At 46.0% G+C, this 17,404-nt stretch overlaps 1 protein-coding gene across 1 annotated transcript; it reads right to left on the bottom strand.

Annotated features, from left to right (window-relative positions):
• Positions 1 to 1,203: 1,203 nt before the first annotated feature.
• On the bottom strand, positions 1,204 to 2,202 carry LOC135895433 (olfactory receptor 52E4-like). The gene has a single exon (XM_065423544.1). The coding sequence runs from the start codon at positions 2,200 to 2,202 to the stop codon at positions 1,204 to 1,206; it is 999 nt and encodes a 332-aa protein (XP_065279616.1).
• Between the last annotated feature and the right edge of the window lie 15,202 nt (positions 2,203 to 17,404).

Genomic DNA, 17,404 nt, shown 5'->3' with positions numbered 1-17,404 from the left:
CTTACTCTGAAGAGGGATCTGTACAGTGCAAGCTCATTATTAGTCTGCTTCCTACTCGATTGGGGAAGATCTGCACCAGCCTTTGCTAACGGAGCTAAGTTTCTCAAACACTTCACTCAGAAATGCACTGGTTAAGATTAAACATAAATCAGGTTTATTAACTACAGACGGATAGATGTTAAGTGATTATAAGAGATAACAAACAGATAAAAGCAGGTTACCTTGGAAATCAAACAAACTTGCAATCTAAGACTTGTACACATTAAATAGGATTTAACTGATGGTTTACAGATTCTTGAGGCACAGGCTGCATCTGCTTTGCAGCCTGGGTTCCCCTCCCCCGTTCAAAGTCCTTTGTCTTCCTGAGCTTCTTGCAGGTGTTGAGTTTGCGGGCGAGGGGGGGGGATTTGAAGACAAGTGATGATGTCACTCCCCATCTTTTATAGTTTCTTCCAGCTTGCTGGAAAGTCTGTGCATGTGACGTGGGGGGGAGGGTCTTCCCCCATTGGCCAAACATTCTCCATTGTCTCCATACTCCCAATGAGGAGGCTTCCTTACACAGAATCCTGTGCTAGTGGATTCTTCCCCGGATGAGTGTTGACGACAGCAATTATCACTATCTGGCTACTCCTTTGACATACCTGAAAGGCTGGTTTTGGGTGTTTCCAGCCTCACATCACACTTTAGTAACTCACACATAGCAGGATTTCATAGCTTCACATACAACCCAAGGGGATATCAATGTTTAGAAGATTAAGACTTTTAGAAAGATACCTCACAGGGCATATTTTGTACAAAACATACCATAATTACATCACCAGGGTAAATATGGGGTGCTTTGGGGTGCAGAGTGTCAGAGGGATGAACCAGAGAGTGACAGGGGGTGGGGAGGAGAGGCGCGAGTGAGGGGCGGGGCCTTGAAGGGAAGAGGCAGAGCAGGGGCGGAACCTGGGGGAAGAGGCAGGGCAGAGGGGTGGGGCCTCAGGCTTCCAGTTACCAGCAATTAGAAATATGGCAACCCTATGAGTTGTATATAGACAGATTCCCCAATTTGTGATGCTGAAAGAGCACAGTAAGGTCAGGAAAGGGTTTAAAGTCTCTTTTACTGGCCAGTCAGTGATTCAGGGAAGAGGGCCCAGCACCATGTCACCAGCCAGCTCTGCATGGAGCTCGGTTTGAGAGCCAAAGCACCAGGAGAAAAATTTAAGTCCCTTTATGAGTAAAGGGCTGGAGCAGCCTATCCCGGATTTGTTGGGTCCTCACCCCATAGATGATGGGGTTTAAGATGGGGGGCACCAGGAGATACACGTTGTCAATGAGAACGCACAAATGCAGAGCCACATTGTGCCCAAACCGTTGCATGAGGGCGGAGAAGAGATGTGGGATGTAAGAGGCTAAGATTACACAGAGGTGGGAGCCGCAGGTCCCGAAAGTCTTGAGCCGGGCGTCCTTTGTTGGGAGGCTGAAGATGGCCCTGAGGATCTGGGTATAGGACACGGCGATAAAAAACACATCCAGACTGATCACCAAGAATGCCACAGAGAGGCTGTAGTAACTACTGATGTGGATGTCGGTGCAGGCCAGCTTCACCAAAGCTATGTGTTCGCAGTATGTGTGGGGAATGATGTTGGTTCTGCAATATGGCAACCTCCTCACCAGGAAGGGATAGGGCAGTATGAGGATGACGCCGCGCAGCACCACGGCCAGGCCAATTTTGGCCACCACAGGGTTTTTCAGGGTTGTGGAATGTCTCAGGGGTTCGCAGATGGCCACGTAGCGATCAAAAGCCATGGCCACGAGGATCCCAGACTCCATCGCAGAGAAGCTGAGAATGAAGTACATCTGGGTGAGGCAGGCACTGAAATTGATCTCCCTGGAATTGAACCAGAAGATGCTCAGCATTTTGGGCAGGATGGATGTAGACAGGACTAGGTCGGTGACGGCCAGCATGCAGAGGAAATAGTACATGGGCAAATGGAGGCTCGGCTCTCTCTTCACGATGAACAGGATGGTGAAGTTCCCCAAGATGGCTATGGTGTACATTGTGCAGAAGGGGATGGAGATCCAGACATGGGCTGCCTCTAGGCCAGGAATGCCCAGCAGGATCAAGTTGGAAGGGTTGGTGAAGTCGGTTGAGTTGAAGTCTGACATGGTGAAGGGGAGAAGGTGTCCAACACTGAGGCAGAACAGTGTCTCCTGCATGTACCGTACGTTCCCCTGACTTCCTGTTTCTGCCCAGGGTCTAGGGTGATGGTCTCAGGACAAACACCTGGATGGAGAGACAATGTTAATATGAGACACCACATGCATAACCTCTCCAGCGCATTTTCCACGATCTACAACCTATTCTGGAAAATGATCCCTCACTCTCACAGACCTTGGGAGGCAGGCCAGTCCTCGCTTACAGACAACCCTCCAACCTGAAGAAAATACTCACCAGCAACTACACACCACACCACAGAAACACCAACCCAGGAACCAATCCCTGTAGCAAACCTCGTTGCCTACTCTGTCCCCATATCTACTCTGGTGACACCATCAGAGGACCCAACCACATCAGCCACACCATCAAGGGCTCATTCACCTGCACATCTACTAATGTTATATATGCCATCATGTGCCAGCAATGCCCCTCTGCCATGTACATTGGCCAAACCGGACAGTCCCTCCGCAAAAGAATAAATGGACACAAATCGGACATCAGGAATGGTAACATACAAAAGCCAGTAAGTGAACACTTCAGTCTCCCTGGTCATTCTATTACAGATTTAAATGTCACTGTCATTGAACAAAAAAACTTCAGAAATAGACTTCAAAGAGAAACAGCAGAACTAAAATTCATTTGCAAATTTAACACCATTAATCTGGGCTTGAATAGGGACTGGGAGTGGCTGGCTCATTACAGAAGTGAAGTGAGGTTTTTACCCACGAAAGTTTATGCCCAAATAAATCTGTCTTTAAGGTGCCACCAGACTCCTTGTTGTTTTTGTAGATACAGACTAACACGGCTACCCCCGATACTTGACTACATGCACAACTGGAGGCTGTTCTCATTGATGAAGCAGATTGGTTGCTCTTCACACACTGAAAAATGATATTTCCGTTATTCAGATAAATGAATTTTGAACAACTGACCCTACTAATACCAATTCCATATTTTATGGTGCTCCCTGCATTAATAATTCCTACACATCGTGGTGTGGGAAACCTTAATAGGCACCAGCAGGAAAAACAAGTGGATACTGGTTTTCCGTCATTGTTCCTTAGGTCTTGTCTAGAGTGCCACATTTTTTCGCCAAAAGGCAACATTTGGTGAAGAACTAGTGGAGGTGTAAACACTACAAAGCCACTTTTGACGACGGAACTCCTCAGTTTCAGTGACGTAATAAAGGCACCTTGACGAGAGTTGTAAGGCTTTTTACGCAAAAGTTTTGTTGCCGATGTGCCAATGTAGAGACCGTGCTTGATTTCATCAATGTAATTGGCCTCTGGAAGGCATCCCACAATGCCCATCATAACCACTCTGGTGAGGACTTTCAACTCCTCCCCCTTTAAAGGCCCAGGAATTTTGAAATTCCCCTTCCTGTTTGCTCGGCGTGGAGTGTTCACATCACATCTTCCCAGGTGGCCATGGCAGCTCCATGCAGCAAATGGTCTCCCGCTTGGACCACTGCGGAGGTACTGGATCTGCTCAGTATTTGGGGAAGGAGGCTTTGCAGTCCCAGCTGTGCTCCAGCTGTAGGAATTTCAATAGCTGTGGTCAGATTTCTTGCAGCTTGCGGGAAAGGGGCTATGATCGAGACAAGCTGCAGTGCAGAGCAAAGGGGAAGGAGCTGTGGCACGCGTACCAGAAGGCAAGGGAGGCAAAAGGTCACTCTGGGGCTGCGCCCCAGACCTGCCATTTTTATAAGGAGTTGGACGTTATCCTTGGCGGCGACCCAACTTCCACCGCCAAGAGCCCTGTGGATACTTCGGTGGGGCTGGAGCCGACGGAAACTGGACCTAACCCAGAGGAGAAAGTCATCGATGAAGAGGTGGAGCCATTAGAAGATGTGGAGCCCATGCTGGGGTTTCCCAGTGCTGCGTCCAGTCAGGAGCTGTTCTCCATTCTGCAGGTGTCCATACAGTCTCGGCAGTCAGAATCAGGTGAGCCAGAAGCAGGAGAGGAGACCCCCTGGTAAGTGGTTTTGCTTTGTGAAGTGCAGAGGTGGGTGGAGGGCCGAGAAATGTACAAGGCTGGCTGTGTTTTTGTGTGCTGGGCATTTCCCCGTGCAGCTAGGCAGTATGTCAGAACAGGGTGTTGATGCACACCGAGATTTCACTGGAATCCTCCAGAGAGATCTCTAGGAAACCTTCCTGCAGGTACTATACAATCCTCTGCTGGAGGTTCCTTGGCACAGCTTCTTTGTTCCTTCCCTCATTGAGGGACACTTTCTCCCACCATTCTGCAATTACTTGGGCAAGGACCAAAGCAGCACACAGGTGAGCAGCATAGGGACCGGGGCGGAAACCGCAAGCATATCGTATATGCACCTTTGCTTCCTTGTTTACCCTAAGGAGAGAGATATCTGCCACAATGTCCCCTGCCTGTGGAAAAAGGTGGGAAACTTTAGTGTTGTCCCCTGAGAAGTGCCAGGCGACCCCTTTCACATTGATTTTCTCCCACGCACAAGGTCCCCCGCCCCTGTGAACACTCACCATGCTTGTAGTGTTCGCTGGCATGTGTGTTTGTCAAGGATCAGCAGGAAAGTGACTGGTGTGTTACCAGCAGTGTATTTTAATGTAGCGTTTCAATGCTGCACATTTACTTAACATTAATGCTTCTGTTTATTGTTACTTATGCTTCACCAGATATGTCCTTGAAAGAAGGCACCCCCTGCACTCCAGCTGAGTGTCTCTGCCAGATTAGAAAACGCCCAAGATGGAGCAAGGAAGATATTTTCTGGAGGTGCTGCAGTACTCTGATGCAGACAAGATGGAATGCAGGCAGTGGAGGGAAAGTGACAAGCAGGAAAGAAAAGAAAATGAGGCATAGACTAGGGATGCAATGGAGAGGCTGAAAAAAGTTTTGAAGCAGCAAACCAACATGCTGCAGTCCCTCCTGATGCTCCAGACTGAGCAGATGGGTGCCCGCCCTCCCCTTCAGCACATTCACAACTCTTTCCCATGTCCTCCCCAAACTCCACCTGCACAGTCCTTTCCGATTTCTGGGACTTGTCACTTTACCGTTCACTCCACCTCCGCAGACACCTTTTCAAATGAAAGCTGGACTTACCCTCAGCTGTGTGTGTGTGCATGGTGTTGTGGATTTTTTGGCAATAAAAGCAAAGTTATTTGAATAATAAGCACTCTTTATTTGTTTCCGTTGAAGTTATGATAGCAGATGGCAGCAGCAAACCAGCAGGCAGTTTTATCATTTCCTTACATTGAACCCTGGGCCTGAACAATCACAACTGCTTCCTACCTATCAAAACTGGACTTCATTATGCATTACAAACCCCAGCATAGCAACAAACATTACGCATTCTCATTTTAAAAACACAAAGCCTCCCTGATTCGAATTGCCCCCCATTGTGCCCCTCTAATAGCCTTGGTATCTGGCTGCTCAAAATCAGCAGCCAAGTGTTCGGTCTCAGCAGTGCACCACTGAGCAAACTTTTCACCCTTACTGTGATGGGTTGGATCACAGTAACCCTCTTGGGAGCTGCCACCCGATGTTCCAAGACTACCTCTGCTCCTCCTTTCCCTGCCAGCTCAGGACTCCAGCACCCTGTCTTGCTAAGCCAGACACTCCTGTCTGCTCCAACACAGACCCAGGGTCTGAATTACTTGCCCCAAAGCTGCAGGTTTACCTGAAAGCAGCTAACAGAAGTGTTCTTTTCTTTAACACTCAGAAGCCCAACTCCCAATGGGGTCTAAACCCAAATAAATCCGTTTTAACCTTTATAAAGGTTATGCAGGGTAAACTCATAAATTGTTCGCCCTCTATAACACTGATAGAGAGATATGCACAGTTGTTTGCTCCCCCAGATATTACTACATACTCTGAGTTAATTAATAAGTAAAAAGTGATTTTATTAAATACAGAAAGTGGGATTTAAGTGGTTCCAAGTAGTAACAGACAGAACAAAGTAAGTCACCAAGCAAAATAAAATAAAATGTGCAAATCTATGTCTAATCAAACTGAATACAGATAATCTCACCCTCAGAGATGCTTCAGTACGTTTTTTCCTCAGACTGGACACCTTCCAGGCCTGGGAACAATTCTTTCCCTTGGTACAGAGCTTGTTCCAGCTCAGGTGATAGCTAGGGGATTCTTCATGATGGCTCCTCTCTCCCCCTTTTTTCTGTTCCACCCCTTTATATCTCTTTTGCATAAGGCGGGAACCCTTTGTCCCTCTGTGTTCTCCCCCCCCCCACTGGAAAAGCACCAGGTTAAAGATGGATTCCAGTTCAGGTGACATGATCACATGTCACTGCAAGACTTCATTGCCCACTTGCCAGCACACACATATAGAGGAAGACTTACAGGTAAAACACACCCATCTGCAGACAATTGTCCTGGTTAATGGGAGTCATCAAGATTCCAAACCACCATTAATGGCCCACACTTTGCATAATTACAATAGACCCTCAGAGTTATATTTCATATTTTTAGTTTCAGATACAAGAGTGATACTTTTATACAAATAGGATGATCTCACTCAATAGATTATAAACTTTGTAATGATACCTTACAAGAGACCTTTTGCATGAAACATATTCCAGTTACATTATATTCACTCATTAGCATATTTTTATAAAATTATATAGACTGCAAGTCACACTTACCTTCACAAATATTATACAACGTGCAACACATGGCTATGACCAGGGGAATATTTTCCTCATTGAGGTCTAACTTGTCATAAAGGCATCGCCAGTGCACTTTTAATCTGCCAAATGCACATTCCATGGTCATCCTGCTCCTACTCAGCCTATTGTTGAAATGCTCCTTAGTGGTATCCAAGTTTCCCATGTACGGCTTCATGAGCCCTGGCATTGAGGGGTATGCCAGGTCTCCCAGGATTATTATGAGCATTTAGACATCCCCTGTGGGGATATTCTGCCCTCAAAAGAAAGTCCCCACTTTCAGCTTTTTGAAAAGGCCAGTGTTCCTAAGGATACATGTGTCATGCACTTTTCCGGACCACCCTGTATTGATGTCAATGAAACACCCGCAGTTATCCACAAGTGCCTGCAACACCGTGGAGAAGTACCCCTTCGCACTGATATATTCCATCACAAGGTGTCCGGTGTAAAAATTGGAATATGCGTGCCATCTGTCACCCCTCCGCAGTTGGGGAAACCCATTTCTGCAAAGCCATCCACAATGTCACGCACATTGCCAAGAGTCACGGTCTTGCGCTGCAGGATGTGATTAATGGCCCTGCACACTTGCGTTAACGCAGCCCCAACGGTCGACTTCCCAACTCCAAATTGATTTGTGATTTGCCAGTAGCAGCCTGGAGTCGCCAGCTTTCACAATGTGATCGCCATGCACTTCTCAACCGACAGCACAGGTCTCCTTTGGGTGTCCTTGTGCCATAGGGCTGGGGTGAGCTCAGTACACAATTCCAGGAAGGTGGCTTTCCACATCCAAAAGTTCTGCAGCCCCTGCTCGTCATCCCGGACCTGCATAACGATGCGATTCCACTAGTTTCCCGAGCCCAAAAGTGACGTTCCACCATGCTCACCCGTTCTGTGAATCCCAAAAGCAATCTAATGCTGCTGTTATCCATGTCAGACACCATGTCAGGCAACTGTGACTGCTGTTGCCTTCGCAACTTCAAACCTTATTCCACTGCCATTCATGATGTGTTACTGACAGCTAGCAGAGCAGTGCGGGATCCACTCCTGCAGATGCCGGTGCCGGGCTGAGCAGAAAACAAGGGACGTTGAAAAATGCCATGAACTGGAGATGGAAACACATGGAATGCTGGGATGGAAAACAATGCATCATGGGACATTGAGCCCGGAGCCATGATGTGCTGCGATCTGCTCTGCCTTCCCACAACACCTATCAGCACAAGATGCAGAGCTGAATTGTGGGATAGCTACCCACAGTGCATTGCTCTGACTGTCTCTGAGACCGCCCGATGTGTGGATGCGCTATGGTGAAAGAGAAAGACAGTGTGAATGTGCAACGGTTTTCTTTAAAGGCTTTTTGGTCATTGTTCAAACTTTCAGAGAAAAAAATCTGCCAATGTACACATAGCCTTAATGCAATGAAAGCCAGGCTAGAGAGCCATGCTGTAGGGAGTTTCCCATTCATCTAGATACTGAAAATCTGAGAGTGGGGGAAAAAAATCTTTGCCAAGACATGGGCCGGGGGAAACATCGCAACTAAAACACACCTCAGGGAAAAGGCTATGAGAAGGGGGGAGGCTGGCGTATGCGGACAGACTGAAAAGTCTGGGACTGTTTAGTTTAGAGAAGAGACAAAAAAGGGGGCATAGGATAGAGGTGAACAAAATAAAAGTATGGAACCGATTACATTCAAATGGACAAACAGAGAACAGCTCCCAACCAATAATATCTATCTACAAATACCCTTCAAAAGGGCTAATTCCCCAAAGCTGAGGCAAATTATCAGCAAAACTGATTGGGAGAAAATTTAGACAGAAAAATGGGAATGAAACTTGAGAGTTCTTTAAGAAGAGTTTATGAGAGAGCTAAAAAGCCACGATTCCACAATCAAGAAAGTGGAGAACTTTGGTTAAAAATCCAGTTCAGTAGCAAAGTGTAGGGAGCAATTAAGGGGGGAAAAGCAACATATAACAAATGGGAAAAAGGGAAAATAGGTAGCAAACAATACAAACTGGAAGTTATGAAAATTGATACAGGACGTTAAAGACATTGGGGGAAATCCATGCTTTGCAGGGCTAAGGATAACAAAAAGGAGGTTATTAAGTAATGTTGCAGAAAATGTATCTAGTGTTCAAGAACTATTTTTGTTCTGCATTTGGAAAGAAGCAGTATGAGGAGTGCTGTGTGCAATTTTGGTCACCGCTTTGTAGAGAAACTGGAAAGGATCCAGACGTGAGAGACAAAGATGATCCAAGGGATGGAATGCAAACCATAGGAGCAAAGGCTGAAGGAACTGGGTATATTTAGTTTGGAAAAGAGGAGATTAAGGAGGGACATGATAGTGGTCTTCAGATACTTGAAAGGCCGCCAAGTTGTTCTCTCTTTCCACAAAGGTCAGGACAAGAGGCAATGGGATCAAACTACAGCAGAGCAGATTTAGATGAAATCTCAGGAAAAACTTCCTAACTGGAGGAACAGGAGGACAATGCAACAGTCGCCTAGGCAAGTCGTGGAAGGTCCTTCACTGGAGATTTTCCAAAGGAGGGTGGAGCTGTCTGTCCTGGATGGTTTAGACACAACAAACCCTGCATCTTGGCAGGGGGTTAGACTAGCCGACCCTTGCAGGTCCCTTCTCACCCTGTGGCTCTATGATTCTACAATGTAAAATACTAGTGTAGACCAGATCTTAGTCAAACACAAGTTTTGGAGCTCAATACAAGGGTAACTGGGTTAAATTTAATGGATTGTATTATACAGAAGGTCAGACAGGATGATCTAATTCTCCCTTCTGATTTTAAACCCTATGAATGTATCGATAAAGAAAGTAGATCAGACATTTATATTTACTCTGTCTCATAACACACGAACAAGAGAACATTCAATTAGATTGAAAGTCTGAACATATAACATTGAGAAAAGAAAATTGTTTACATAATCCATATTTGGCCTGTGGAAATCCTTGCCACAGACTTTATTGGAGCAAAGAGCATAGCTTAATGGGATTCACAAATGGATTGGCCCTTGTAGATGGTGCTGGTGGCTAGTTAAGGCTGTCTGACACCTTGAGTTAGGAGACCTCATTTTCAGTTGCTTATAAGTTTGCCAAACTTTAACTGTTTGGACTGAAATTTCCCACACAGGATGTCTGCTTCCGGCTGAATTGTTTTTTGAAAGTTTCAGGCATAACAGTTCAGCCAACTTCTCAAATGAAGCCAGGAGAAAATATGTCTTGCCCAGCTTGAAAAATTCATATAATTATACTAGGGAGGAGCCCTAGCACCTCCATGCTTTCCATCAGAAAGTCAGGTGAGAACCCTCCCACCCCCGTTAACAGCCAGAGCCCCGAAATGCAAGAGGAGGAGGTGAGAGTCCCTGTGCATTAACTCACACCCAGCTGGCTCCTGAGGTCTTTACTCAGTTCTTACTCCAAGGGTATATTTGCCTCAGTGGGGTGTGAGAACATGCGGGCCATGGCCTCAGAATTTGGCCTTGTATTGTCCATCTACTAACACCTTTCATCCTGAAGGATCCTCTGTGCCACTGAAATGCAGCCACCTTAGGGCTGGAGGCCATCAGCTGGGGCAGAGCAAAGAGGGACATTTTGGCCAGTGATATTGGAGCAAACACATCCCCTGTGGCAAGGGCCCTGGGCTGTTTAATGGCTGTGCAGAGCGGAAAGGACCACAGACCTATTCTCTATCCCATCACACCCACGTTGCACTGGGTTTGTCGAGCAGGTGAGCTCCTCAGCAAGAGATGGGTACCTGTGAATTCTGAGACAGACGTGTCTTCCCTGGGAATCCCCCTCATGCAGCCATTTCCCACACCTCTCTCACGCCAGCATCTGCAGCAGCATCCCACGCCGAGAGCCGACACAGGGGGGATGCACCGTTTATGATATAGCTGTGTGCAATCCCAGGGGGGTTCGCTCAGCCTCTAGTGCAGAAGCGGCATCTGAATGGAAACAGGCTGGAGACTGGAGACACTCTAGCCAATGTCTCTCTTTCAATGTCTGCACTTCTGTGCTATTTATCCAGCTTTAGGAATAAACAGTAATTAAGGGACCTTCCCAAAGGAGATGAGAACTCTTGGGCTCTCGGCTGAGTCAGAGAGGAATTGGCTGCTCTGTGTATTTGTGTATATTTAAAAAGTGTCATTGATTACTAAGAAAACTAGGGATAATGCCCAGAGCTCCATTGGGTCTGATACCCTGTAAATACCCAGTATAAATGGGTAGATAGTAGTCAGAGAGATCTGGAGAAAGGAGACTGAGGGGAGATACGAACACTTTCTGCAGGCACACAGGGCTATCGCTAAGGGATCAGAGATCAGTAATTCTCATCAGTAACTATTATCATACTGTGCAACATCTTAAATTGAAGGATCTTCAAAACACCTAGGAAAGGAAATTTGCTATGAACATATACCCATTATACTGATAGGGAAAGGGAGACGTGACTTGGTGAAGGTCACACAGAGAATGACAGACAGAACCCAGGAGTCCTGACTTCCCTGCTGTAACCACAGTCTCTCCGTTAGTAATGGAGCGCATGAGAAGAAGGAAATGGACTCACAGTCTAGCAGGGCTTGTTCGCTAGGTGGGTGTGACAGACTTGCTCAGAATTCAACCTGGAACGGGGGTACCGCTGAGCCCTCTGGCATACCAACCTGGGCTCCCCCTCACACTGTGAGGCTGTGACAAGCTGCAATCCTCTCCGGGTTCTGCACTTCCACAGCCAGACACAGCCAGGGATGCACCGAGCTGCAGTTACATGAATGCTTTCACTAGGCACTCATGAGCCAACAATAGAGAGGCTCCAGCCAATCCCCCCTCCACCCCAGCTCCCAAGCCTAGGACCCCAGAGCTGTACCCTCTTACCCTGGTCAGAAGCCGGTGAGGGTAAGTTTATTACCCTGTCTGCCCCACCCTCAGTGTGGAGAGGACAATGCACCAGACAGTAAATTGTAAGTAATCCCATCAAGCCTGAAACAAACCTGAACTAAGAACTTCGCAATGGTTGTATGTAATTGATTCAATTTAACCAATTTTAACTCTCATCTGTATTTCTTTCTTTTTATGAATAAATCTTTAGATTTTAGATTCTAAAGGACTGGCAATAGCGTGATTTGTGGGTAAGATCTGGTTTTTATACTGACCTGGGTCTGGGCCTTGGTCCTCTTGGATCGGGAGCACCTTTTTTCTTTTACTGGGGTATTGTTTTTCATAACCATTCATCCCCATAAGGAGTGGCGCTGGTGGTGATACAAGGGAACTGGAGTATCTGAGGGAATTGCTTGTATGACTTTAGGTTAGCCAGTGGGGTAAAACCGAAGTCCTCTCTGTTTGGCTGGTTTGGTTTGCCTTAGTAGTGATTGAACCCCAGCCCTGGGCTGTGACAGCCCGGCTCTAAGCAATTTGTCCTGAATTGCATCTGAAGAAGTGAGGTTCTTACCCACGAAAGCTTATGCTCCCAATACTTCTGTTAGTCTTAAAGGTGCCACAGGACCCTCTGTTGCTTTGTCCTGAATTGATACTCTCAGGAGTGTCCCACCAAAGGTCGCCTCGTTACAACAGGCTAGAAATCCCTTCAGCCTGGGACCAAATCCCCAGTTCAGTCCTTGTTCCTAAGGTGTTTCCATGTGTTGGGTTATGGGGGGGAGTGAGGCCAAGTGATTTTATTACTTCCACCTTTTATGGCTGGTTAAAGGACAGGGAACAAAGGGTAGGAATTAATGGTAAATGGTAAATTCTCAGAATGGAGAGGGGTAACTAGTGGTGTTCCCCAAGGGTCAGTCCTAGGACCTATCCTATTCAATTTATTCATAAATGATCTGGAGAAAGGGGTAAACAGTGAGGTGGCAAAGTTTGCAGATGATACTAAACTACTCAAGATAGTTAAGACCAAAGCAGATTGTGAAGAACTTCAAAAAGATCTCACAAAACTAAGTGATTGGGCAACAAAATGGCAAATGAAATTTAATGTGGATAAATGTAAAGTAATGCACATTGGAAAAAATAACCCCAACTATACATACAACATGATGGGGGCTAATTTAGCTACAACGAGTCAGGAAAAAGATCTTGGCGTCATCGTGGATAGTTCTCTAAAGATGTCCACGCAGTGTGCAGAGGCGGTCAAAAAAGCAAACAGGATGTTAGGAATCATTAAAAAGGGGATAGAGAATAAGACTGAGAATATATTATTGCCCTTATATAAATCCATGGTTCGCCCACATCTCGAATACTGTGTACAGATGTGGTCTCCTCACCTCAAAAAAGATATTCTAGCACTAGAAAAGGTTCAGAAAAGAGCAACTAAAATGATTAAGGGTTTAGAGAGGGTCCCATATGAGGAAAGATTAAAGAGGCTAGGATCTTCAGTTTGGAAAAGAGAAGACTAAGGGGGGACATGATGGAGGTATATAAAATCATGAGTGATGTTGAGAAAGTGGATAAGGAAAAGTTATTTACTTATTCCCATAATACAAGAACTAGGGGTCACCAAAAGAAATTAATAGGCAGCAGGTTTAAAACAAATAAAAGGAAATTCTTCTTCACGCAGCGCACAGTCAACTTGTGGAACTCCTTACCTGAGGAGGTTGTGAAGGCTAGGACTATAACAATGTTTAAAAGGGGACTGGATAAATTCATGGTGGCTAAGTCCATAAATGGCTATTAGCCAGGATGGGTAAGAATGGTGTCCCTAGCCTCTGTTCGTCAGAGGATGGAGATGGATGGCAGGAGAGAGATCACTTGATCATTGCCTGTTAGGTTCACTCCCTCTGGGGCACCTGGCATTGGCCACTGTCGGTAGACAGATACTGGGCTAGATGGACCTTTGGTCTGACCCAGTACGGCCTTTCTTATGTTCTTATGTTCTTATGGCTCCTGCTATGTGGAGGGAGCTTCATTTTTCCAAGCAAAAGCCCCCAGTGCAGTTAGTGGAAAGGTACAGGCACAAAAGGAGTCCAGTGTCACATGAACTGATCACATGCCTTCGCATGCTTTCAGAACTTTAGGTGGAAAAATGATACATGCATACAGAGAGGGTAATCATATTCAGCAAATCATAACTTTTTCATTGATACCTTACATGACATATTTTGTATAAAATACATCATAAGCACATCAACATGTTCAATATGGGAGTGCCAGGGTGTTACTTTGGGTGCAGAATGTCACACCTCCCCCCTTAATTTACTGCAGGGGTGTTAGTCACTGACTAATTCTGAGGCAGTGTGCCCAACTTCTTAAGGTTTGGAACATACAAGTCCCAAGTGTTGCAAACATTGCAGTGTTCTCCACATGTGTTTTTATAAAGTTCTGTGTGCCTTCTCTGGGTCACTAGAAAACCTCTCTTTGTATCTGTGCAGCATTGTCAACCATTGAGCTTTTCCAACTGGTGATAACTGAGTACAGATATTCATTAATGCCATGCAGTGGTGTGCCTCAGTTTCCCTTTCCACACAGCAGACCAGATTTATTATGGTTTCCCTGCTGTGACGAGCTTTGAGCCTGTTTACAGGTGTTATCTGAGAATCTGTATCCCCATAGGGCTTCTTGTTTATTATTTGTAGCATGTCCGAAAGCTTTTCCCAAAAATTATGCATGTTACATCTTTTCATAGGATTTACCGTCAGTACCAAATTCTTTGTTATAAGATTTCTTATTAGCAACAAACATTGCATCATGAGATTTAACAATAACACCAAATATTTTATCACAGGTAGGTGTTTTCAAGTATTTTTATTATACCACGCCTTCTGCTTGGACAGTTTGATTTGTTCAATACCCATTGTGTCTTTCAACTCCTCCCTGAACCTTAACACATGTTTAGTTACTGGTTTTCCTTTCCCCCAAGTGTCCCCTTCAGTAGGGATCTCAGTCTAAGGTCATCTTTGGGGACTTGGCATGCCAGGGTCTGGTGAGGTAAGGAGGTAAGGGGACTTTGCACGTTGGCTAGCCCTCTGTGGAGCTGCTTCACAACCCCAGGGTTACCCCCATGGAAAAAATCCACCCCCCACTTGGACTTTCCCTGTGATCCCCACTCCCAGCACTTGGACCTTCCCCTCCCCCTTTATTAGAGGGCTGTGATCTGTGCTCTCTGGGCTAAAAGATGTGTCCTTTCACAGCTGCTGTCTGTGTATTCCCAACCCAAGGAATTTCCTCCTCACCTCTGTCAGTTGGGTAATTAGCATTTCCACAGACAACCATTGATTCAGTTGGACCTGCATCCTGTCTGAAAGAGAAAGTTTTCACAAGCACATAGGGAACAAAGTCCTGAAAAATAGCTACCTGGTTTGGGGTACCCTCTTTCTGTCCCTGATGTAAGGATTTTTATCTCTCTTGGGCCGATCTGATCAGAAGACTTTGGGGAGCCTTATAGTTTACCTCCCGCTGAGTCCCCTTGTTAAGCCCATCTACCAGAGCTGGATTCCAATAAACCACACACACATGAATGTAAACAAACAACAACTCTTTATTTACTAAGGGACAAGGGAAAGGAAGGAAAGGGAAGTGGATTAATGATTTTGGAGATTCGGGATAACACAAGCACACATTTATACACTCTAAAATAAAAGGATGTTCTTCTACCTTTTCAGACGTCAGCGATGGAGAGGCTGCAGGATCCGGATGACCAAAGCCAGCGATGGACACTGACCGTGGATGGCAGATGGAATAGACAGGTACGTATCCCTATCTTAACTCCCACCCTATCCTGCTTTGCGTCGTCTGTGAGTGTAAGATTGATCTAACTAATTGGACCAGGTCCGTGTATGCAAGTTTGCTTTCCCAAAATAACAAAACAAACAAACCCAACTTAATTAATAAGTAACTATTGCAGGCCAATAGCCGGTGCCAAGATTGTACCGCACAATGACAGAGAGCTAGACACCTGAACCTCTGACAGCTCAAAGGCTCAAGCCCCTGGCTCCTCCCCATATCTGTCTTTATAGGGAGCTGTTGCCAGGCAAGGTCAGATTCCCGCTCTTTCTATTTTCCTGCCCTTTTTTGGTCTAGAGGAACAAGAACCTAATCCAAAATGGAGGCTACCTTATTCTTTTACTAAACCAAGATGGCCTTTTGATTTACAGAACTTATTTTAACTTTATACATGTATTTACATTAGTAATTTGGCAAGATTAAATAAGGTTTAAACTGAAACTAACACTGAGAGGTCAGTTGTGTGACAGCTCCGCTCCTGGAGGTCCGTTCCTTGTCAAAGCCTGAGCCATAGGTTGGGTGCCTGGGAGCACAGATGCTGAATCAGCCATTCCGTCCTGGGCATCCTCCCCCATGTGATCAGTGAGGAGACATTCCTGTACCCCCACTATTCCTCCCCCAGTTTCCTCCTCTGGGCCCCTGTCAAGGCTGTATCCCTACTTTGAACTTTAGGGTACAAATGTAGGGGCCTGCATGAAGACTTCTAAGCTTATCTACCAGCTAGTTCTGGTCCGCTGCCACCATCCCAAAGCTAATTCCCTTTCCTGGGTAGCCTTGAGAGACCTTCACCAATTCCCTGGTGAATACAGATCCAAACTCCTTGGATCTTAAATAAGGAGAAATTGACCCTTCCCCCCTCCTTCCTTTCACCAACTCCTGGTGAATACAGATCCAAACCCCCTTTGGATCTTAAAACAAGGAGAAATCAATCAGGTTCTTAAAAAGAAGGCTTTTAATTAAAGAAAAAGGTAAAAATCATTTCTGTAAAATCAGTATGGAAAATAACTTTACAGGGTAATCAAACTAAAAGAGCTCAGAGGACTCCCCTCTGTCTTAGGTTCAAAGGGTAGCAAACAAAGATAAGCACTCTAGTAAAAGGTACATTTACAAGTTGAGAAAAACAAAGTAAATCTAAGACGCCTTGCCTGGCTTTTACTTACAATTTTGAAATAAGAGAGACTTGTTTAGAAAGATGGGGAGAACCTGGATTGATGTCTGGTCCCTCTCAGTCCCAAGAGCGAACCACCCCTTAAACAAAGGACACACACAAAAGCCTTCCCCCCCCCAAGATTTGAAAGTATCTTGTCCCCTTATTGGTCCTTGGGGTCAGGTGTCAGCCAGGTTACCCGAGCTTCTTAACCCTTTACAGGTAAAAGGATTTGGAGTCTCTGGCTAGGAGGGATTCCATAGCACTGTACACAGGAGAGCTGTCACCCTTCCCTTTATAGTTATGACAGCCCCCCTCTAGGACACATACCCCTATGCTCTCTAGAGTGGGATCTCTCCCCTGGTCAGCTGGGAAGGGCTCACAGCTAACAACCTGGACAGTTGTCTCAGTGGCAGGATCTACACCCCCCTCCTTCCTGAGGTGGTGTTACCTCCTGCTGCAGTGTTAAAGGAACCCACACTCACCTTCTCAGTGGTTTCTATGATTCTATCACCCTTCTCTGAGCTCCCCTCTGGGACACATCTCCTTGTGCTCTTTGGTATTGGGTTTATCTCTTGTTTAGCTGCAACATGGACATTTTTCTCCCTGAGGCGACGCTGCCTTCAGCTGAAGGGCAGGAGCTGGTCTCAACCACCCCCACCCCTGGAAGCATGCAGCTTCCC

The sequence above is a fragment of the Emys orbicularis genome, chromosome 1 (assembly GCF_028017835.1).
Source record: "Emys orbicularis isolate rEmyOrb1 chromosome 1, rEmyOrb1.hap1, whole genome shotgun sequence".
NCBI lineage: Eukaryota > Metazoa > Chordata > Testudines > Emydidae > Emys > Emys orbicularis.
Note: the sequence above shows the minus strand (reverse complement) of the source record. Positions and strands in the feature narration are given on the sequence as shown.